At 35.1% G+C, this 23825-nt stretch overlaps 1 protein-coding gene across 3 annotated transcripts in view; it reads right to left on the bottom strand.

Moving 5' to 3' along the window:
- Acer3 (alkaline ceramidase 3) overlaps positions 1 to 23825 on the bottom strand; it is a 168524-nt gene that overhangs the window by 12590 nt on the left and 132109 nt on the right. For all 3 annotated transcript variants that reach the window (XM_027942709.2, XM_071616515.1, XM_071616516.1), the window contains 2 exons: positions 22562 to 22620; positions 1023 to 1124 (listed from right to left, as the gene is read on the bottom strand). In XM_027942709.2, coding sequence (XP_027798510.1) covers positions 1023 to 1124; positions 22562 to 22620 — 161 coding nt within the window. The remainder of the gene's footprint in view (positions 1 to 1022; positions 1125 to 22561; positions 22621 to 23825) is intronic.

Raw genomic sequence — 23825 nt, 5'->3', positions numbered from 1 at the left:
AAAAGGCTAACACATTGTATTTAGCTAATATATCTCTTAATTTCCTTAATCTATAAGTTATTCCTCCCTCTTCCTCCTACTCTCTGCTATTTATTTGCTTCAGAGACCAGGTCATTTAATCTGTAACTTCCTCAAGGTCTGAACTTTGCTGACTGTCTCCCTGTGGTGCTGTTCAATATAGCCCCTGTCTTCCATATTTATGTAAAATTGTTAGGTCACAGAATTTTGAGTTAGAATGGTATACAAATTTATCTATTTGACATGCTCATTTTATGGCAATTGAGGCCTAGAAAAATAGTATCCTAGTGAAAGATGAGAGTTGAGAGACCTAAGTTTAAGATACATAATTGCTGACAAGATGGTAAAAGGAATACTTACCTTTTTTAGAAAATAACATTGACCATATGAAAGTGCAATTTATATTTATTTATTACAAATCATTCTTATTTATTCAACAAAGCAGATTAGTAGGTTTCAAAGATATAGTTAACATTTGATTAATTGTACAGTTCTGTGATACATACATACACAAAACCCAAAGTCTGCAGAGGTTATGAAATAGTCTCAGGCTCAAACTTTTAGGTAATTTTTAACAGGTATTCCCAGCACTTTATTGTGCTGTATACATATTTTGTTTTTCTCCTTTCTTTTTTTCATTACTGGCTATTGAACCCAGGGCCTTACACATGCTTCCTAAGATCTCTACCACTGAGCTACATCGCAACCCCTAAGTTTGAGACAGGATCTCACTGAGTTGCCCAGGCTGGCCTTGAACTTGCAATCCCAATGCTCCTGGCTTTGGCCTTCCGAGTAGCTGCGATTACAGATGTGTCACCTTGCCCAGTTTGTATATATTTTAAAAATTACAACATTAGTAGAAATTCACTCAGGGTGTTTTTCTTTAGACCTTTCCTTTTCATCACTTGTGGCTCAAAGCACTGATATTTCTGTATGCCTATGAAATTTTCTGTTTAATAGAAAGCTTCCAAAAATATTTCTCAAGGAATGAAAATATATCTTACCTCAGTGAGTCACAAAAGATGTTATCTATGTTCCATAATAAAAATCCCAATAAAAATAAACCCAAAGATGTATACCCCAGTCCTCTAAGCCATGGATAAACCCTGTAGAAAAAACAAGAAAAGCAAAATGAAAATTTTTCAAATCATGTCACGAACACAGCTTGGAGTCATCATTTTCTGAGAAGGAAAGGTTTTCATTAGTATTAAAAGCCAGTCTTTTATTTAATGCATTTGCTAAAGATGTGTAGGGCCAGCCTTCCTTCCTTCCTAAACTGGGGATTTACCCAGGGGTACTTTACCACTGAGCTACACCCCCAGCCCATTTTTATTTTTACTTTAAGACAGAATCTTGCTAAATTTCCCAGGCTGGCTTTGAACCTGTGATCCTCCTGCCTCAGCCTCGAGAGTTTCTGGAAAAATAGTGTGCCACCATGCCTCACCCCATTTTTAAAAATGTGGGTCTTGCTGTGTTGCCCAGGGCTCAAGTGATCCTCCTGCCTCAACCTTGTGAGTAGATGGGACTACAGGTGTGTAATATGCCCAGTCATTTCCCAAATATATTTGCCATTAAAAGGTACTGACAGAGAATGGGCCACCAAGACTTGCTAAGTATATCAGGAGGCTAATCTGAAAGTACTCACCAACTCACCAAAATTTAAAACACACACACACACACACACACACACACACAAAGACACATATTCATTAAGTCACTTGATAATATATACTGAGCGCTTACTGTTTTCCTAGCATTGTTACGAGCATTTGAGAGGTTGGCAGTGCGTAAGATAAAGTCCCTGCTCTCAAGGAACTTACAGTATAAAGTGAGAGGGTAAATAAAAACAAAACTGATTTGAAAAAAAAAAAAAAAGGCCTGGGAAGGGGAAAGATGGTGATATGGAGGTATTATCTGGATGGGGTGTGCATACACACACACCATCTAAAATCTTTAAATAAATCCTTGAAGTATGTATTATTCTTTTTACTTTACCAGTAAGGAAACTGAAGCTTGGTGAGTTACCCCAAATAATAATAACAGCTTATTTATTTTTTATAGTTTCAATGAGGTAAGCTGTATATATTTTTAAAGTATATATCCGATGAGTACATCTGTACATACCCATGAAACAACCACATCAATCAAGATAATCAACATAACATCACCAACTCCAAAAGCTCAGTTTGCATTTTTTTTTTTTTTAGAATGGAATCATGTCATATACAGTCTTTAATGTATAGCTTTTTTTCTTTTGACATTTTGAGATTCATTTCATGTCATTATGTGTATCAGTACTTAATTTCTTTTTATTGCTCAGTAGTATTCCATTGTATGGATATAGTACAATTTATTTATCTGTCCAAATGCTGGTGAGCATATTTGTTTCCAGTTGAGCATTACAAATAAAGCAACTACAAACATCCATGAAATGAATGCTAGGAAATGGCTGGGTTGTATGGCAGATAAATGTTTGACTTTTTTTTTGGTGATACTTTGGATTAAACCAGGACCATGTACCTGTTAGGCAAGTGGCTACCACTGAGCTGGATCTCCAAGTCTCCAACTGTTTTCCTAAGGCATGGCTCTAATTTACATTTTTACTAGTTTTAGTTATTCCACATCCTCAATACTTGGTATGTTCTTTTCATTTTAGCTATTCTAGAAGTGCTATTTCATTGTAGTTATTCTTTCTCTTTCTTCTTCTTTTTTTAGTGCTAAGAATGAACCCAGGGGCATTTAATTACATCCCCAGTTCTTTTCATATTTTTATTTTGAAACAGTATCTAGCTAAATTGCCCAAGCTGGCCTAAAACCCTCCTGCCTTAGCTTCTGGTGTTACTGGGATTACAGGTGTGTACTACTGTGCCTGGATCATTGCTTTTTTTTTTTGGTACCAGGGATTAAACTCAGGGGCACTCGACCACTGAGCCACATCTCCAGCCCTACTCTGTATTTTATTTAGAGACCAGGGTCTCACTGAGTTGCTTAGTGCCTCACTTTTTGCAGAGGCTGGTTTTGAACTCACAATCCTCCTGCCTCAGCCTACTGAAACGCTGGGATCACAGGTGTGCACCACCACGCCTGGCTGGATCGTAGCTTTTAATTTTCATTTCCCTAATCATTAACGTCCTTGAGCATTTTTTCATGTTCTTATTGACATCCATATATCTTCTTTGATGCAGTACTTATTTGCTTTCTTATTATTGAGTTGTAAGAATCTTGTATACATTCTACATGTACATCCTTTTTTGGATAAATATTTTGCAGGTATTTTCTCCAAGTCTATAACTTGCCTTTCATTTTCTGAACACTGTCTTGAAGAATAAACTTGTCAATTTTTTTCCTTTGGAATGGTGTCTTGCTGTGTTGTCCAGGGCTCAAGGGGTCATCCTGCCTCAGCCTCACAAGTAGCTGGTATTACAGGCATGCATCACCAAGCTTGGCTTTTTTTGTTTGAGAAAAAGGAAAAAGGTTTATTGCTTTGCTAACAAAGGAGAAATACAGGGGAGGACTCCTCTGTCCCAGAGGCTGTGATTCTCCCCATCAGGGAAAACAGAAGTCTTTTAAAGAAGCTCTTTAAGGGTTGCATTCCAGGTGTGCTCTGGTAGGGGGTCCCTAGACACCTTAAAAATTTTTTAATAATGGTGTTAAATTTAAGTTCATTTCCTTTCATAAGACTATTCAGTTGTGCTGCATAATTTGTCAAAAAGATGATCTTTTTTCCTACATTACCTTGGCATATTTACTAAAGATCAGGTCAATATGAGTGTACAGGTCTATTTTTGGATGTTCTGTTGATTTGTATTTCATCCTCACCACCAATGCAATATTGTCTTTATTGGTGTAGAAGTAAATCAAGTGGTGTTAAGTCCTCTTTTTCTTTGGTGCTGGAGTTGGAACCTAGGGCTTATGCATGCTGAATGTGCTCTATTACTGAGCTACATACCCAGTCCTAACCATCTTTGTTTTTCTTTTTCAATGCTGTTTGGTAATTCTAGATCTTTTGAATCCCATGTAAATGTCAGAATCAGATTTTCATTATATTGAACATACAAATAAATTTGGAAGAATTGACAATATTGAGTGAAGTATTTTTTGCTAAGAAATAAATCTCTTAGCAAAAACCTGTATAGTTTTCAATGTACAGATCATGCACATAATTTAACCCTAAATATTTGATGTTGTTATAAATTTTACTTTAAAAAATTTTGTTTTCCATTTATTCAGTGCTAGTATATAGAAAATGATTTTTTGTTTGAATGACTGTAAAAATTTCACTTATTACTGCTAGTAGTTTTTTGGTGCATGTTCTTTAATATTTTCTGAACACAATCATGTTGCCATAAATACCACAATGGATAGGACTTCCATCAGCATAATGCTGAGTAGACATGGTATTAGCATAATATCCTTATTTTATTCTTGATTTTCAAGGAACACCCCCCCCCCCCCAACACACACACACTAGGAATTGAACTCAGTGGCACTTTCCCACTGGGCTACGTCCCAAGCCTTTTTCATTTTTTACTTTGAGACAGGGTCTCACTAAGTTGCTGAGGCTGGCCTTAAACATGTAATCCTGCCTCAGCCTCCCTAGTTGCTAGGATTATAGGCATGTGTCACCATGACTGGCTCAAAGAAATTTCAAAAAGTGTATCATGACTAAGTGTGTTATATACCGTAGAGTTTATAAGGTAAGAAATCCTCCTTCTTTGTGGTGCTGGGATTGAACCCAGGGCCTTGTGTATATTAAGCAAGTGCTTTCCCATGGAAAAAATGATTTTATCACTAGTTTGTAAGGTCTTTTGTTTATTATTTATTTTCAGATCATAAACAAGATGTTGAATTTTACAGAATGCTTTCTGTAAATCTACCGATACCATCATGCAGTTTTTTCCCCCTTTATTTTTACTTTTTGGAATATGTAGAACAGTTTGAATAAACAGTTTTACATATAGTACCTTACATATAGAACAGTGTGTTTGCAAATTTAAATAATATCTGAATGTACAATGGCATGTGTTCCTTTTTGTGTGTGTGTGTGGTGCTGGGGACTGAACCCAGGGCCTTGTGTATGCAAGGCAAGCACTCTGCCAACTGAGCTATATCCTCAGCCAGCATGTATTCTTATCAAAGATAAATTTAAGTTCACTGTTTATCAGTTCTAAAATACATTTATACAGATTGCTAGAACTGATAAACAGAATGAGGCATAAAATATTCAAGTGTTATATGTCATCAAATAGCCTCTTATTAATAGTCTTTCCCCCCTTTAAAAAATTTCCTTTATTTTTAAAACATGTTGAACAGCAATAATAGATTTTTTTCAACTATTTTGTTATTTTAACTATAGATATTCATATACAAGTGAATAAAAAGGTGATTTAAAAATCCAGAAGGAAAGCACAAACCTGGCAATGTATGTAAAGGGCACTACTCTCCTGTTGGATGAAGGTTCTCAAGAGAAGATGAGTTTATAAGAGAATCACAGATTTCAGCTTTTCAGAGTTTATTACAGTCCACATTTGGGAAAGACAAGAATGAGTCCCAGGAAATGGGGCTCATTCAGAGAAGGTACCTGGCAGGGTAGCAGTTTGTGCTAGGTGTGGGAATGTGACAGGAATATGATTAGGAGGGAGTAGAGTGCTGGTTTTTTTTTTTTTTTGCTTCTAAACTTACTTACCATGGACAATCTTCAGCTCTCAGGAGTAGTTCAAAGCAAAATTCTTCTGTGGGGTGAAATGAATTGTCTTTGGTTATCCAGGTAGCAGGGCACGGAGGAGAGAGCAAGAACTTTATCAGCACATGGTCCATGCAAGCTAAGTACAGGTATGATTCTAGGAACATTCTACCCATACATTGTCAAGTGCAAGAGTGTGAAATAAGAAGGCCTCAAAATATCTATGTTTGGAGTTACACTGTTTCATTCTGGACTGGCTGCTTGTCTGGTGTATAGCTATTCTCTGAAAAGTCCTTTCCCTTCACTTTCACTTTGGGAACTACCCTCACCATCTCTTGGGTTGAAGCTCCTGTTTTGAATCCAATACCTTCTTCCTTATTGTTTTTACTCTCATTTTGGTGAAAAACATTCTCTAAAATAGGAGCATGTTCCAGAGCAACGTTTATTGGATTCAAGTTTTGAGAACTTTTAATCCATAAAAAATATTTTCTCCGTATTTTATTGATTGGTTGGTTATAGAATTCTCAGTTATAAATCATTTTTCTTCAGAAATTTGAGGGTACTGATCTACTGTCTTCTAGTTTCTAATGTTGCTTTAGCAAGTCCAAAGTCATTATGATTTATAATCCTCCTTTGTATGTCTACCTGCTCCCCAGTTCTATAAACTTGTTGAATCTTCCTTATTATTCTGAAACTGACATGGATCTATTTTCATCCACTGTGCTTGGTTATTCAGTGGGCTCTTTCATTCTAATAACTCATGCCCTTCAATTATAGGATTTTTTTCTTGAATTATTTTGGTGATTTTTCTCTCTATCATTTTGTCTGACTTGTCTCCCCTCCCCCCCACTTTTTATAGTATTGGGAATTGAACTCAAGGGCTTGTACATGCTAGGCAAGCACTCTGTCATGGAACTGGATTCCAAACCCCTTTTTTTAAAAAAACATTTTGAGACAGGATCTTGCTAAGTTGCTTAGGCTCTCCTCAAATTTGTGATCCTCCTGCCTCAGCCTCCCGAGTAGCTGGGATTACAGATCTGAGTCACTGTGTCTGGCTTATTCCCTCTGCCCTTAAAGTTAGTTCTTCTATTCTGGTTCACCATTATCTATTCAATAATATTCCCTTGGAATCTCTTCTATTTTTCATTTCTTTCTCTTTTTTTGTCCATACTCAGAGTGGATTCTTTAACTGGATTTCTCAAAAAGTTCACTTTTTCATTTTATCATATTTTAAAATTTTAACATTTTTTGGATTCTGTTTCCTTTTTATAGTACCCTACTCTTGAATCATAGGTATATTATCTTGGGGAATATTAATGAATTAATGATATTTATTTTTATTTGAAATTTTCTCCTTTCTGCATTAATTTATTCCTTCAAGTTTAGTTTTTCATTATTATCTGTTTTGGACTTTTTCATATTAGATGCATTTATCATATGTGTGGTACTATCTCTTCACTGTGTGTGTGTGTGTGTGTTACCTAAATCAAACCCAGGAAGTTTTGACAGGGTCTTGTTAAGTTGCCCAGGCTGGCCTCAAACTTGTCATCCTCCTGCCTCAGCCCCAACAGTCATTGGGATTACAGGTGTGCATCACTGCACCTGGCTATAATCCTAGACTCATTTTTTAAGAGTCCAAAAAAAGGAGACTAAAAAGGTGATCATAGCCCAATTTTACAGAATCTTCTCTTGGTAGAATTTTAAAAGAAGCAAAATGAGATACTGGGTGATTTTCAAGATACACTCTGTCTTTTATTTTTTCCATTCTTCATTTCTCTTCAGGTTTACTGTTGTTTTCTAATTCTTGAAGTTGATTGCTCAGTTAATTATTTTTCAACATGTCTATTTCTAATGCAAACATCTAAGATTAAAAATTTCCTTCAAATAACCACCTTAGCTACATTCTATTTTGATTTGTAGTATTTTCATTATAATTCCATTCTAAGTATACTCCCTATAAACCCATGCTAGGGATCAAACTCAGGCCTTGTACATGCTAGGCAAGTATTCCACCACTAAGATACATGGCTAGCCCACCCCCACATCTTAGTGTTTTAAAATTTCTAATATAATTCCTTTTTTACTCATGAGTATCCCCCCTTTCCTTTTTTGGGAGGGGGCCAGGCTATCTTGCCCAGGATGGCCCTGTACTCCTGGCTTTAAGGGATTCTCTTGCCCCAGTATTCTGAATAGCTGGGAATATGGGTTCTGTGCTACTGCACCTGGCTGGAAGTATGGTTTTAAGTTTGCAAGACTTTGGGCTATTTTAATTAATTCTGTTTTACTTAAACTAGTTGCACTATACCCAGAGAACATGTTCTACATGATACTAATTCTTTAAAGTTTCTTGAGCCTTGCTCTAAAGATAAAATGTGGTAGACTGAGAACTTGTTTCATACATGCTTGAGAAGACTGCATTCTTTAATTGCCGAGAGTACTAGATCATTTTGTTATGTATTACTGAAATTTTATCTATAGCTTTATTCAATTTTTTGGTCTGAGTTACTAAATTACTGTGTTAAAATACCTGCATGATGGAGCACTATCTTTCTTTGTAATTTTTCAATTTTTACTTAAAAATTTCTGAAAAAGCTTAGGATTGCCATTTTTTCTGGTAAACTGAATTTTTATTACTAATATAGAGAACACATTTGTTTTAAACAATGTCTTGAAATTTTGTCTATTATTAAAATTTCCAGTACCACTTTCTTTTTTTCCTTTTTGATACTAGGGATTAAATCCAGGGGCACTTAACCAATGAATTACTCAGCCCTTTTTATTTTTTTTTTTTATTTTGAGACAGGGTCTTGCTAAATTGCTTAGGGCCTCTCTAAGTTTGCTGAGGCTGTCTTTGAATTTTTGATCCTCTTGCCTGAGCCTCCCCTGCTGCTGGGATTACAGGTATGCGCCATTGCACCAGGTTCTTTTGGATTTAGTTTTCAGAATCCTATTTACTGCCTGGTATGTTGAGGGCGGCTGAGGCAGGACGATTGCAAGCTTGAAGCCAGACAGGACAACATAGGGAGACTCTGTCCCAAAATAATAAGGGCTGGTGATGTAATTCAATGGTAGATTGAAAACTGAGTTCTATTCCTAGTACTGGAATGGGGGAGTCCTCTTCCATGCTTCTGGAAGATTATTGTAAAATCAATTACTATTTTTAGTAGTTACTGAAAGCACACATGTAAAAATGAAATGACTAGGACCTTAGAAATTACATAATTGATTATCCTCTTCTATCTTACATATTATTTCTCTTACCATTTTAGTTACATTTTGTACATTTTCTTTTTCTTTTCACATATAGTATATTTATTTTTTTATGTGGTGCTGAGGATCGAACCCAGTGTCTCACACATGTGAGGCAAACACTTTACCACTGAGCTACAGCCCCAGTCCCTATTTTGTACATTTTCAATCTCTCAAATTATACATTAGTATTTTAAGAAGTCACAATATTTGTTGAAATATTTGTCATTTTTACTGTTCTTTCTTGCACCTCAGTTCTTGCGCCTAAATTTACAATATCTTTTTGAAGGTCTTTTAGTGAGATGTACAGTAAGCCCCCCTTATCTGCAGGGTTTCAAGGCTCCCAGGGGATGCCTAAGCTTTTGGATACTATCAAACTCTATATGCTATGTTTTTTCATATACATGTATACATATTCAGATATAGTGCCTTTTCCATCTTAACTAAGCATTTATTTCATTTAACTATTGCATTATGGCTGTAACTTTTGCAGTTTGAAGTGACAGCAAAATTAGAATTTCTTTTTCTTTCCTCTCAATTTAATAGATAGAAAATTTGTTCTTTAGATCTTAGCAACTACAGCATGCAAATTTTTTTCTTTTCCTTATTGAGAACTGTCTCCTTTTCACTTCAAGGAAGTACTTAATGGCTTCTCTTTGGTATATCTAAACTGCCAGCAACACTATTCTTGCACTTCAGGGCCATTAGTAAGTAAAATAAAGGTTACTTGATCACAAACACTGAGATACCTGGACAGCTGAGCTGATCTGATAGTAAAGATGATTACTAAGTGACTAACAAGAGGGTAGTGTATTCAGTGTGGATACGCTGGACAAAAGGCTAATTGATATTCAGAAGGGATGGAGTTGGATTTCATCATGCTACTCAGAATGGTGTGTAATTTAAAACTTGAAATAAAAATTGTTTATTTCTGGAAATTCCCACTTAACATTTTTGGATTGTGGTTTGCTATGGAATGCAAAATCATGGTTAAAGGGGGAACTACTGCACTGGCAAACTTCTTCCATTTTATTTGTCTCTAATGTCTTTACCTTACCCTATCTTATTTTCTTTTTAGTATCTATTTTTTAGTTTTAGATGGACACAATATCTTTATTATTTTTGTGTGGTGCTGAGGATCAAACCCAGTTTTTCATGAATGCTAGGCGAGCACAACCCCAGCCCAACCTTACCCTATTCTTGAAAGATATTTTGATATAGAATTTCAAGCCGATGATTAATTTATTTCAGTATTTAGGAGATAACAGTCCATTGTGTTTTGATTTCCATTGCTGCTATTCATTATGTCTGCTATGGACCAATTATTATTCCTTTGTTAGTAATATGTTCCCCCCCCCCCCCCGCCCCATTGCTGTGGATCAAACCCAGGGTCTGTGCATGTTAGGCAAGTGCTCTACACTGAGTTATGTCTCCAGCCCATAATATGTCTTCTATTTCTGGAGTCTTTTAAGATTTTTGTTTTGGGATTTCATCATTATCAGTATGCTTTTTCTATAAGCATTAAATAATAAACAACTTTATTTTTAAGCAAAAAATAATTTTATACTTTCAATTTCAAGAAAAATGCTAAGTGAGCAAAATGTAGGTCTCTCCAGGAATGACTTGTGACCATTACCACATAAAAATCTTGCAAACTGAACTGCTTTTCTTGTCACAATTAGGAAGGTGAAGAATTGGGAAGCCACTGGACTAACTGCTACATCCAGCATCCCTCTATCTTAGAATAATTCACAGATCGAGTAGCTGCAATCATATGTGTTTACTTTAATCATGAAACACATTCTAGATCTAAACCATACATAGATGACTTACATAGTACTACTTTTTTCCCCTCACTGAATTTGAGTCTCATGTGAATATATGTGATTGGCAGAATCTGAATGCTATCTGGAAACTTACCTGCACAAAAGAAATATGGAAAATATAGCTTTAAAAATTTTAGCACCTACTGCACAGGATGGCATACTTGAAGATATTTAGAATGATACTGAGTGAGCTGATCTTTTATATCTGCTGCACCTGAGAAAGATTTCCTTTTATTTATCCTGATTAAAATTTGCTGTTGTTCTTGAAGCTATGTAGTCTTGTCTTTTATCAATTATAGAAATTTTTCACCTATTATCTTTTTGGATATCTCTTCCTCCCTCTATTTTACTATTTTTAAAAAAAAAAAAATTGGAAAAACAATTAGACATAAATTATTCCTGTGATGTTTTCTGATTTATTTCTGTAGACTTGTCTTCCAATGTATTAATTCATTCTTTAGCTGTATCAATCTACTTTTAACTTATCCACTTAGTTTTTAATTTCAATGATTTTATTTTTTATGCTAGAATTTCTTTGATTATATCATATCTTGCCTTTCAATTTTATCATATTTAATAATCTCCCATAACTTGACCTAATTTTCTTTTAGTTCATTGATTATTTGCATTTTCTCCTTCTTTCTTTTTATTACTAGGGACCAAACCCAGGGCCTCATGTATTCCCAAGTCCTCCAAGTATACTCTCGAGGCCATTTACTGAGGCTGAGTTCGCCTCTGATTTTCTGCCCCGTTGTTGGGGAGAGAAGCCAGTTCTTAGAAATTGCTTAGAAATGTTTCTTCCAAATTCACAATAAAATGAATATTCCAGAAAGAGGGTACCACTGATATTCTGTTCTTTTGCAAATTCCACACAGAATAAGGACTAGGATGCTCAAGTTGGAGAGGCATGTAGTAATGTGGAAATTGGAGTTAATCTGAAAAACTGTTTGGCATCTATAAGGAGAAGAGGCATGGTGGCGTCTCAATGGTATATTTCCTTACACATTCTCAGATAATTGTTTTTCCCCCATACCTGAAAAAGAGATTTCCATGTTACCTTCTTACTGAAGGGGGAAAAAATTGGGTGAGGAGCAGTCTTTCACCTACCATGTACTTCTTTGATGGTTCTGGTTTTATGTGTATGTGTGCAAGGTGATGGGGAAACAGTTCCAACTGCAATCTTTACCATGCCAAAAGTTTTGTCTATTTTGAGGTTACGGAAACTGAAGGCTCTGGTCTCCTGGTATCAAATGCCTTCAAATTGATGATGATCTAAGCACTCATTTGTCACTTTAGTTTGCAGTTCCTTCTTTGGATTTGATATTTTGGAATTTTCCTTGTTTCTTTGAGCTCAGCTAGACTGTTACAGGGTGTGTGCTGTATTTTAAATTATCCAGAATTTCTAAGTGTTTTGTTATAAAAGGAATTTTCAGATATTTTATCAGACATATTAAAAAAAACCCAGAAGTTTCTGAGTTTCAATTTGATATTAAGAACTTTCATGGATAAGCACAATCCTGGGTTCCAGGGATTACCAAGTTAACTAAGACTTTAAGAAGCTCACAACATAGTTGGGCAGACAGATGAACAACAAGGAACACTGCTAAGTGGAATGATCACCAAACAGATATATAAGAAAGAAGCTTTGGCAAAGCAGATGAAAGAAAGATATTTTTATTTCATAGGCTTGCCATTGTTAAAGTACCTATTCATTTTTTTTTTTTTTTCAGAGCTGGGTCTTAAATCCAGGGCCTTGTGCATGATAGGCAAATGCTCTACTACTGAGCTACATCTCCAGCCCTGTTAAGTACTTTCTAAAGGTCTATCATTTGGATTACTAAAAGTACTGGTATCCCTTCCATCAGACTTGATTTAAGCCAAGAACTGTGTTTTATGCTTCTTTACATTTCCCATGTGCCCAGATTAAAAACAGAATAAACCGGGAACTTCTGGTTCCAGAAATATGTAGTAGATACATCTTTTTCCTTTCTTTCCACTAAGTAGAACAAAAACCCTGATATTATATAGAAAACAAACATGAGAAGACTGAGAAGTAGAAGAAGGCAGACTAACTAGGGACCTTGAAATCTGAGAAATGATACAGTAGTGAATTTCCTTTTGAAGTTAATATTATTTTAAATTAAAAAATCACAATTGAAGCTGGGCGCAGTAAAGTACACCTGTAATCCTAGACTCGAGAATGCTGAGACAGGAGGACTGCAAATTCAAGGGTAGTCTCAGCAACTTATCAAGATGCTGTTTAAAACAATAAAAAGGGCTAGGGATGTAGCTCAGTATTTTGCACCCCTGGGTTCGATAGTCAGTTCCAAAATAAATAAATAAAAAATAAAATCACAACTGCATGTTTTTGTGGGGTATAATATGATGTTCTGATATACATATACAAGGTGAAATAAAATCAAGCTAATTAACATACACATCACTTCACCTTTTTTTTGTGGTAAGATATTTACTCTCAGGTTTTTGTGTATTGTTGGTGGTACTGGGGATTGAACCCAAGTGCTTTCTAACAGGGAGCTACATCCCCGGCCCTTTTAATTTTTTATTTTGAAACAGGGTCTTGGTAAGTCACTGAGGCTGGCTCTGAACCTGTGATCCTCCTACCTCAACCTCTGGAGTACTTGGATTACAGCCATATGCCACCTGAGCCTGGCTCTCTTAGCTATTTTGAAATACACATTATTACCAACCATTGGCACTGCTGGGCAATGCATCTCAAAAACTTATTTCTCCTGTCTAAAATGAAAACTTGCATCCGTTCATCAACCTGTCCTCATTCTTTCCCTCTCCCCACTAGCCTCTGGTAGCCACCATTTTACTCTATATTTCTGAGTTCCACTTTTTAAAATTTCACATGCAAGTGAGAACATGTGATATCCAGCTTACTCCAGGTTCATGCACCATGTGTTTTCTTTTTACCAAGATATTTCAGATTTAGAACTAAAGAAGCCAGCAACTCCGTTCAATAATACAGGATTTCTCATTGGAAACTTTAAAGTCAAAAGAAAGACACACAGCATTTTTCAAGTTCTGAAAGGAAAGAACTATCAACCCAGAATTGTATATTTAGTGAGTATGTCCTTCAGGAATAAGTAAATATCAAGACATTCTCTAGCAAAGGTAAGTTAAGAGAATATACTGCCAGCAGATCTATCCTAAAAGAATGACTACAGGAAATTATCTGAATAGAAAGGAACCGATGAAAGCGAAATTTTGGAACAGCAGGGAGGAAGAAAATGGAAAGAGTAAAAATATGGGATGATAAGGGCAAATTCCAGATGTCAAGGGGTGAATGCATGCATAGAAGAGTTACTAGAACACCCTATAATAACATTTTCTTTATTAGCATAGTAAGAGGCACACATCTTGCCTCTCTCTCCTATAGAGAGACGGCCTTTATTTGTCAGCTCTGACAAATAAACTCTCATGTATATCTTTGCCTGGTCTCTGTCTTTCATTTCTTGCTTATCAGTCTTTCATTCCTTGCTTTCCCTTCATTTTGGTGCCAAAACCTGGGACTGGGTTCCCCAATGTGCCCGTTCCCCTCTTTGAGGGTCACTAAGCATCCCTGGGCCCAATCTGGATTCCATCGTGGGACCATGCCAAAGGCATTCTCTGCACCTACCACCGGACATTTCTGGTAAGACCCCTGTTTCCGGTCGACCTAAACAACCTACGGTCCCGGGAAGTGATTGATTGTCCGGCACTCCCAGGGTTATTTTGTGGTCAGGGATACCCCCAGCCACAGCTTTCAAAGCTAAGGATGATCCTTACTGTTGACTAAGTCTATAGGTCGTCTTTTATTTGGGTCCTGGGTTTTGAGAAAAAAATCACAGAGGGTGATTGGGAATTGTTCCTGGTGAGACCTCTCAGTTTTGGATAAATCTCTACAGCTTCTGCCCCTACATAAGTCCCAGCTGGGTGCCCAAGTGCCTCTATGGGCCCTGCCCTTGACACTTACCCAGTGGTAGTAATGACCTCCTAAGCATAACTGTCTTCTCAACTGGGTGATACTACAGACTGGGGGATACCCCACCTCTAAACTCACCTCCTATATCTCACCATAGATGGCTCCTTATCCATTCGCTCCCATAGTCCTCTAGGCTGCCTCCTGGCTAACCTAGGGTCTCTCTCTCTCACTCTGGACCTAAAACCCCCAAAACTTATCCACTTGTGCAATCAGATCTGGCCTCAATATCCTTTGGATAATGACTCTAAATGGCCACTTAATGGCAGTCTAGATCCCAATATTATTAGGGATCTTTTCAATTATTGTGAGCATTCGAGAAAATGGAAAGAAATCCCCCCATTCTCAGGCCTTCTCTTTCCTTCCTTCCAAATCGTTCCTCTGCTCTTCCTGTTCTCTGGCCCAGGTTCTGCTGGCTCTTAAACCCTCTCCTCTCAACCTCAGGACCCTTCTCAAAAGCTCAGACTTCAACCTTGCTGACGAACTCCCTCCCTACTGTTCTCCACCTTCTGCTCTGACTCTTCTGGAACTTCCCTCACCTACTTTCAGTCCACCCACTACTCGTTTTTGCTCTCCCATGGCCCCCTATACCCAGCTCACACCTCTGCTTCCCTTTTGTGAAGCAGTAGGGTTGGAAGGAGTTGTCTGGGTACACATCCCTTTCTCCTTTAGTGACCTCTCCCAAATCGAAAGGAGACTAGGGTCCTTCACCATCAATCCTTCAGGGTACATTAAGGAATTCCAATACCTAACCCAATTAATATGATTTAACTTTCCATTATCCTATCCAACACTATCCTACCTGAGGAGCACAGGCGAGTTTGGGAGCAGGGTTAGGGAATAGCAGTTTTCCCCAGCTCCTTCCAGACCTATGTCAGAACTTACATTGAAATGTAAATGGAAGAAGCCTCATACTATACTAAATCAGAAAGTAAATTGTATGGTACTTTACTAGTTATCAGCCGGTCATTTTTTCTTAAGTTCCATATTTTTTGAGCTCATAATTTTGGTCCTATGCACCTAGGTTAATGTTTTTCTGACCAGTCCTATTTTTTTTTCAACTATGGAGTTTTTAAACATCTGTAAGATTGCAATGGAGTGTTATGTTGTCTGTCTATGTGTGTGTAGGTCCATATGTCATGTACATGATATCAAAATTGGCAGATTAAAAATAAGTGCTCATCAATTTAAAAATGGATACAAATACCTTTAATTCACGTGATTTAAAATGGTTCAATTTAAATTGGATAAACAGATGAAAGTAAAGATGTATTTAAAATTAAACTTAACTCACAAGTCTCTCTAGGTGGTCAAAGAACTAATAAAATGTTGTATCTATAAAATGTCTAATATCCATTGTTTCTCTAGACTTTTCTTCAACATGGAAGAAATGGCTAATACTGTTAAATACACTTGTCTGGTATCTTGGTAAAAATAAGTAAGATAGATTTGACATGGGATTACTCATAAATGTGTTTGTTAGACATCTGATTAATTCACAAAGTTAAAATGCTAACTGTTGAATATATCATCAAGTACTCTTAACTCCTTCAATTCCATTGGGTAACATTATTGATGTTTTCATAAATTGGTAAATGAAAAAAAAAAAAAGTGTTGGAAGTTGCTTTGTCATCACTGAAAAAAGGTTACTAAAAATTTTAAGTCCCAACAGGTATAATTCTATATACTTGAAGATTGTGTTTTCATGAAATGGTAAACAGATGTGATTCTATACACAAAGGTTTATAGAAGATTTCTATATTCAAAGGCCTAAAGTTTCAATTGTTTCAATTAAGAGTACTGTAAATAATATAAAGTATTTCTTTTTATTAAAATTATATAATTTATCTAAAATTTAAAAATTTATTGAGGATTGTTTCAGATTGTAAGTAGAAAAGAGGGTTAACAGATGGGAAAGACAAATTAGAAGATTCTAGGTATGGAAACCATATTTAATAAAAAGAAAAGAAAGTATTTCTGGAAAGGAAAATACATGGATACAAATACCTTTAATTCACATGATTTAAAATGGTTCATTTTATTAAATATGGAAACCATATTTAATAGAAGGAAAAAAAAGTATTACGTGATGAAGTAAATAACAGGATTTAAATAAGTGATAAAGAAGGTCTATGTAAGTTGGTTACATATGTAAATGAAACAATCAATCAAAGCTATTTAAAGGTTTTTCCCCTAAGGTCAAATGTTAATGTACTGATATAAACCAAAACTTAATCTATGTGTTAAAAGAACAAGAATTTCTTAAAACATTAATTTACCTATAACATTGTGTTTATTAAGTTTTGTTTTTTTGAGCAAGTAATCTTCAAGGAATTAAGGATTATATAACTGTGGTTAAACAACAACTGTTATTTTGGAATATGTTATTTCTTTAAGAGGTATACTTGACTAATATAAAAATATCAATGTATTTGTGATGCTATTACTCCTCTTTGTATATTAAATGTGTTCAAATCTTCTAGGTATGCAAGTCTTTAAGGTAGAAGCTTTAAATGAGCATTACATCAAGCTGGGGTTCTCTAAACTAAAGCTGTATGGTAATTTTAGGCTTATAAAGATAACACATTTTATTGGAGATTTATTTATATAATTTAATGTTCTATAACTGGACCTGTTATCAATAAGATATTTAAAGTTTTATGTTACTTTAAAAAAAGGTCACACCTTGAGGTGGAGACCTAACATGATAAGACGTTTTGCATGAAGAACTATGAAAAAGGGTACAGGTCTGACTACATGCAATGACACGAAGAAGACTGTATTCTCACCTACTTCATAGATACCACATAGCTGTAAATTTTTTTTTTTTAAATTCAGCTTGGTATTTTGTCTCCCTACACACTGCCCCTTATGCTGGAACATAAGAACCACAGGGTTGTTAACACAATGATGGTTTCAATTGTCCCCCGACCCCCAGGCCAACATCATCAAAAGATTTATTGAATTTCTAACCCTAGTACCTCAGAATGTGATCTTATTAGTAAATTGGATCATTGCAGATATTATTAAATGAAATGAGGTCATACTGAAGTAGGGTAGGCTCTTTCTCCAAGGTGGCTGATATTTTTATAGGAAGATAAGTCATGTGAAGTCACAGGGAGAAGACCATGTAATAGCAAAGGTAGCAATTGCTGCTATGAAGCTGTAAGTCAAGTTGCCAGAAAACCACCAGAAGCAAGGAAGAGGTAAGGAAGCACACCCCTAATGGTGTCAGAGGAAGCATGGCCCTGAGGTATCTTCATTTTGGACTTTTGTCCTCCTGAACTGTGAGACAACAGATTTCATTTTTTTTAAAGCTACCTAGCGTGTAATACTTTATTATGGCAGCCTGAGGAAACACAAGCATAGAAAGTATAGGTACATAAAAGAGATGCAGGATTTCTGCACTTCAATGGAAACATTAGACTCTGACAAAGTGTGTACATATAATACTGTGAGCAACCACTAAAAAGCAATACAAAAAGAAATACAAATACTCTACATACACTAAAATGAAAATCCAAAGTTTTTAAGTAAATTGTAGGAAGGTGATAAAAAGAAAACAGGGAAATATATATAAAAAAAGAACAAAAGATAGATAAATGGCAGACCTAAGACCCAACATAATAATAATTACATAAGTGCACATGATCTAAACACACCAATTAAAAGAGTCTGAAAGAGTAGATTAAAGTGGCTGGGGATGTGGCTCAAGCAGTAGCGCGCTCGCCTGGCATGCGTGCGGCCCCGGTTCGATCCTCAGCACCACATACAAACAAAGATGTTGTGTCCGCCCAAAGTTGAAAAATAAATATTTAAAAAAAAAAAAAAAAAGAGTAGATTAAAGAACATGACCCAGCACTGGGGCTGTGGCTCAGTGGTGGAGCGCTTGCCTAACACATGCGAGGCACTGGGTTTGATCCTCAGCACCACATAAAAATAAATAAGTAAAATAAAATTATTATAAATAAATATATAAAAAGAAAAAGAACTGGGGATGTAGCTCAGTGGTAAAGAACCCTTATGTTCAACCCCTGTCCAAAAAGACAAAAATGAAAAGTCTTTGCATACCTGACATGTTGGATTATGCCAGGTAGCTTATGCTAATAATATGATTTACAATGAACACTTGTTTTTGTTTGCTTGGGGTCCTCAGCCATGCTATATCAGTTTGATCTCTAGGTAATACATCATGACTATGGGTATAACAACTTTACTGAATTTTGTAAGTTCTAGTGAATCACTGAACCTGAGGGTGGTTTGGGGAAACCTGATACATTAAACAACAGATATCTAATCAACATTTATAGGAAATTTCACTCAACAACAAAATACACATTCTTTTCCAGTTGGTATAAATATTTTTGGCATAGCCTGAAAAATTTAAAAGAAATGAAAACATACAGAATACTTCCTTGACTACTAAGGAATAAAATTAGAAGACAAGAAGAATGATAACAAGAAAATCTCCAAACACTTGAATGCTAAATATTACACTTCTAAATAATCCATGGATCAAGAAAAAGTCTCAAGGAAATTAAAAAAAAAAAAAAACACATTGAGCTGAATAAAAACAAAAATACAACATAGGAAATGTGAGACTCAGCTCAAGCAGTGGCAAGAGAGGAATTTATAGCATACTGAAACTCATTAGGAAAGGGGAAGTCTGAAATCAATGACTTAAATTTCTACCCCAAAAACTTAAAAAAAGAAGAGCTAAACAAACCCACAAAAAGCAAAGGTAGAATAAAATAAAGAGTGGAAATCAATGAAACTGAAAAAATGCGGCGGGGGGGGGGGGAATCAATCAAACAAAAAAATATATATATTTTAAAGGAGCAATACAATTTAAGACACTTCTAGAAAGACTGACCATGAGAGAGAAAACACACATATCACTAAAATGAGGGATGAAACAGAGTATTACTACAAACCCTGCAGACATTAAAAGGAAGATAAGAGACTATTATAACCAACTCTATACACATACATGTTGACATCTTAGAGGAAGGGGACCAATGCCTCAAAAACACAAACTACCATAATTCACCCAATATGAAATTGATCATTTTGGATAGCCCATAACTATGAAGGAAGGTGAATTTGTAATTTTTTTAATGCCCCAAAATATAAATCTCCAGGCCCAGATGGTTTCAATGGGGAATTATATCAAACATTTAAAGAAAAATTAACACTAATTCTACACAAATTTTTCCAGAAAATATAAGGGAATAACATTTCTCAATTCATTTAATGAAATTAGTAATACTGATACCAAAAATGGATCACAGTACATACAAACATGAACCAATGTCATTCATGATCTAGACACAAGATCCTTAATAGAATATTAACAAATAAAATTCAGCAATATATAAGAAAAAATTATACACCATGACTAAGTGCAGTTTGTCACAGAATGTAAGGCTGGTTCAGTATTTGAAAAATCAATCAATGCAATCCACTGTATTAACAGAATACAGAATAGGGCTTGGGTTGTGTTTCAGTGGTAGAGCACTTGCCCAGCATGAACAAGGTCCTGGACTCAACCCCTAAGCACCACAGTACACAAACAAAAAAACCCAAAATGAAACAAAAATAAATACCATTTATAATTGCTTTAAAAAATGAGAATTCTATACAATGTTGATAAAAGAAGATCTAAATAAATCAAGAGACAATCTCTGTTCATGGACTCAAAGGCCCAACAACTCTGCAAATTGACATGCATGTTTAATATATCTCTTAATGCCACCCTGCCCAGCCACCCAAACACTTTTTGACAAAGATGTAAAAGCAATTCAATTGAGAAAGGACAGTTTTTTCAATCAATCTTCTTGGACCAGTTGGAATCCGTGGGTAAAAAAATAGAGATTCAACTTAAGTCTCAGACCTTATACAATATTAACTCAAAATGAATTATGAACTTAAATGTGAAATGAAAAACCATTCAGTCTTTTATAAAAACGTAAGAGAAAATCTTTGAAATCTACAGATAGGAAAAGAGTTCTTAGAATTGTCACCAAAGCATGATTGGCAAAAGGGAAATTGAAAATTTGAACTCATTAAAATAAAATAAATGTTTGCTCATTAAAAAACCCTGTAAATAAGGTAAAAATTCAAGGTACAGATTGAGAGGAAATAATTGCAAACCACATATTTGACAAATAACTGGAATTTCAAAACTCAATGGTAAACCCAACTACTATGTATAACCATGAAGCTCTAACAAAAAAAGAATATGTTTACAAAACAAAAAACCCCCCACTCAACTGTAATTAGCAAGAGAAACTATCTTTGTTAATCCTTATTGTAAATAAGCATGCAATGGGAAAAGACTTGAATAGATAAGTCAGTGAAGCGCATATACTGATGGCAAATAAGCATATGAAGGTATATTTAACATCATTAACTGTTAGGCAAATGCAAATTAAAAACATAAGATATTGGTATTAGAATAAATAAAAATAAAAAAAATGGTACTAACACTAAATGCTGGTGAAGATGCAGGGAAACTGCATCACTCATACATTGTTGTTGGTAATGAAAAATTGGTATAGACACTCTGGAAAACAGTTCAACAGCTTTGAGAAAAACTAAACATACAATCACTAAATGTAATTCCTAGCAATTCTACTCTGGGCCTTTATTTCAGAAGAAATAAACACTTGTGTTCACATGAAAACCTATATACAGATGTTCATAACAGCTTTAATTATGATAGCCTAAAACTAGAAACAATCTAGACAATATTCAACAGGTGAATGGTTAAACTGTGGTACACCTCTATTGTCGAATTACAGCAATGAAAATGAATGAACTACTTATATACTCAACAACTTGGATTAATCTCCATAGAATTATGCTGAGTTCAAAAAACAATCTCAAAAGGCTATAAACTATATGATTACATTTATATAACATTCCCGAAATTTCAAAAATGGAGGACAGATTAATGATTAGCAAGGGTTAAGTACAGGAATAGGGTGGGGTGTGTGACAGAAGTAAGTGTGATTATAAAAGTGCGACAAAGGAATTCTTGTGATGATGGAAACGTTTTGTATCTTGACTGAATTAATGGCAAATCCTGGTTGTGATGTTATACCATAGTACTGCAAGATGTTACCACTGGAGGAAATTCATAAAGTGATAGAGTATCTCTCTCTATTATGTCTGCAATGTATGTATTCCTACAATTATCTCATGAAACGTTTATTTAAAAAAGAAAACAAAACAAAAAGAGAACAAATCCACAAATCATATTACTTACTTATTTACTGAGTATATGTTATATGGCCAGGACTTACTTAAGGTACTCTTATGAATGTTGTTTTTTATTAAAATTTCATGAACTGAACTCTTATTAAAGATTGTGCCCATTTCCCAAACTATCTTTCATGGAATGCTATTTCTTTGTGACACTAACATCCTTCCTTGAGAGGTGTTGTATAAAAGGAGCTCCCTAATCAAATAAGTTTGAGAAAGATAAAAACAACATTTTCTTTTTACTGTAGAATTTTTTCAAGGTTTTTGATATCCTAGTGAGCAATATACAATTTCAAAAGATGCCATCATTTACAGCTTTCCTCAGATTTAATTTTGGAACTCTTGTTTACACATGATGCCCATTAACAATTTCCTGAAGAACTAGTATTTCTTATACAATAATAATGTTGGGTTACAGTTTTCTATCAATATCTCTGCTGGAGTTAGGTTTTGTGATTTATTTCAATGTAGGCTATAGATTTACTGTCATAAGCCTGAATATATTTATGGTTGATGATCCAAACTACTTACCATGTAACAATATAAATAGATCGAAGTACTAATGTAAAGACCAACATTCCATACATGACCTGGACAGAAAAGAAAAATGAAATCAGTATCATCATTATTCTTTGGCAAAGAAAGTATATTTTGCCCTCCAAAATAGCTCTTCCAATTAAATGTGAATATCTATTATCTTTCATTATATTTTTTCAAGGGCAAAATATTTTATTCACCTTTGTCTTTCCAATGCCTGGCATTTTATTTATTTATAGGTGGTGCTGAGAATTGAACCCAGTACCTCACACAGCCAGGCAAGTGCTCTACTACTGAACCACAACCCCAGCACATCCCCATCCCCCATTACATTTTAAAGACGTGCAAGTAGGTAATTAAGTCATGCTAATCTCCAAGGAAAAACTAAGAACATGATTATAACTAACCAATACTGGAAGTCCTATGCCTATTTTAATTTTCTCTCTCATTTAAATTTTTTTTTTTTTTATATATATTGGGGATTGGATCCAGGGGTGCTTAACCACTGAGCCACATCTCCAGCTCTATTTATGTATGTTATATGAAATTTTAAATATCTGCCAAAACTTGAAGAAATGGTACATTTTTAACCCACATTTCCTAGCTTCTTTTTTCCCTTTTTAGCTTCACTTTCAGCAAATCATTGTTTTCCATGTAACAACAGTATAAACCTCAACTCTTAAACTCTTCTCCAGAACGTCTCTACATATATATGCATCCTCCCCTCTACATTCTTTCTCCCATCTTTAGTCTCTAAAGAAAGTGGTGGCTATTCCTTCTTGACCACAGTTATCTGTCCTATAGGCTCACAACAACATATCTGGAGATAATATGTCTTAAAATCAGGAAGTGTGATGTCTCCAGTTTTGTTCTTCTTTCTCAAGACTAATTTGTCTATTTGTGGTCTTCTGTGGTTCCACATGAATGTTAAAATTCTGTTTCTGTTTCTATTAAAAAATGCCTTTGGAATTTTTATTGGGATTGCATTGAATCTATAGATCACTTTGGAAAGTATTAATATTTTAATAATACTAAGTCTCCTAATCCATGAGCACAGATGTCTTCCATTGTGTCTTGTTTAATTTATTTTATCAATGTTTGGTGGGTTTCAATATACACTTTTACCTCATTAGTTGAGTTTATTACTAGATATTTTATTCTTTTTTGGTGTTGTTATATATTGAATTATTTTAATGTTTTTTAGATAGTTCATTAATAATATAGAAATGTAACTTATTTTTTTATATGTTGGTTTTGT

This window comes from Marmota flaviventris, chromosome 9 (assembly GCF_047511675.1).
Source record: "Marmota flaviventris isolate mMarFla1 chromosome 9, mMarFla1.hap1, whole genome shotgun sequence".
NCBI lineage: Eukaryota > Metazoa > Chordata > Mammalia > Rodentia > Sciuridae > Marmota > Marmota flaviventris.
This window is presented reverse-complemented; position numbering and strand designations above follow the sequence as displayed.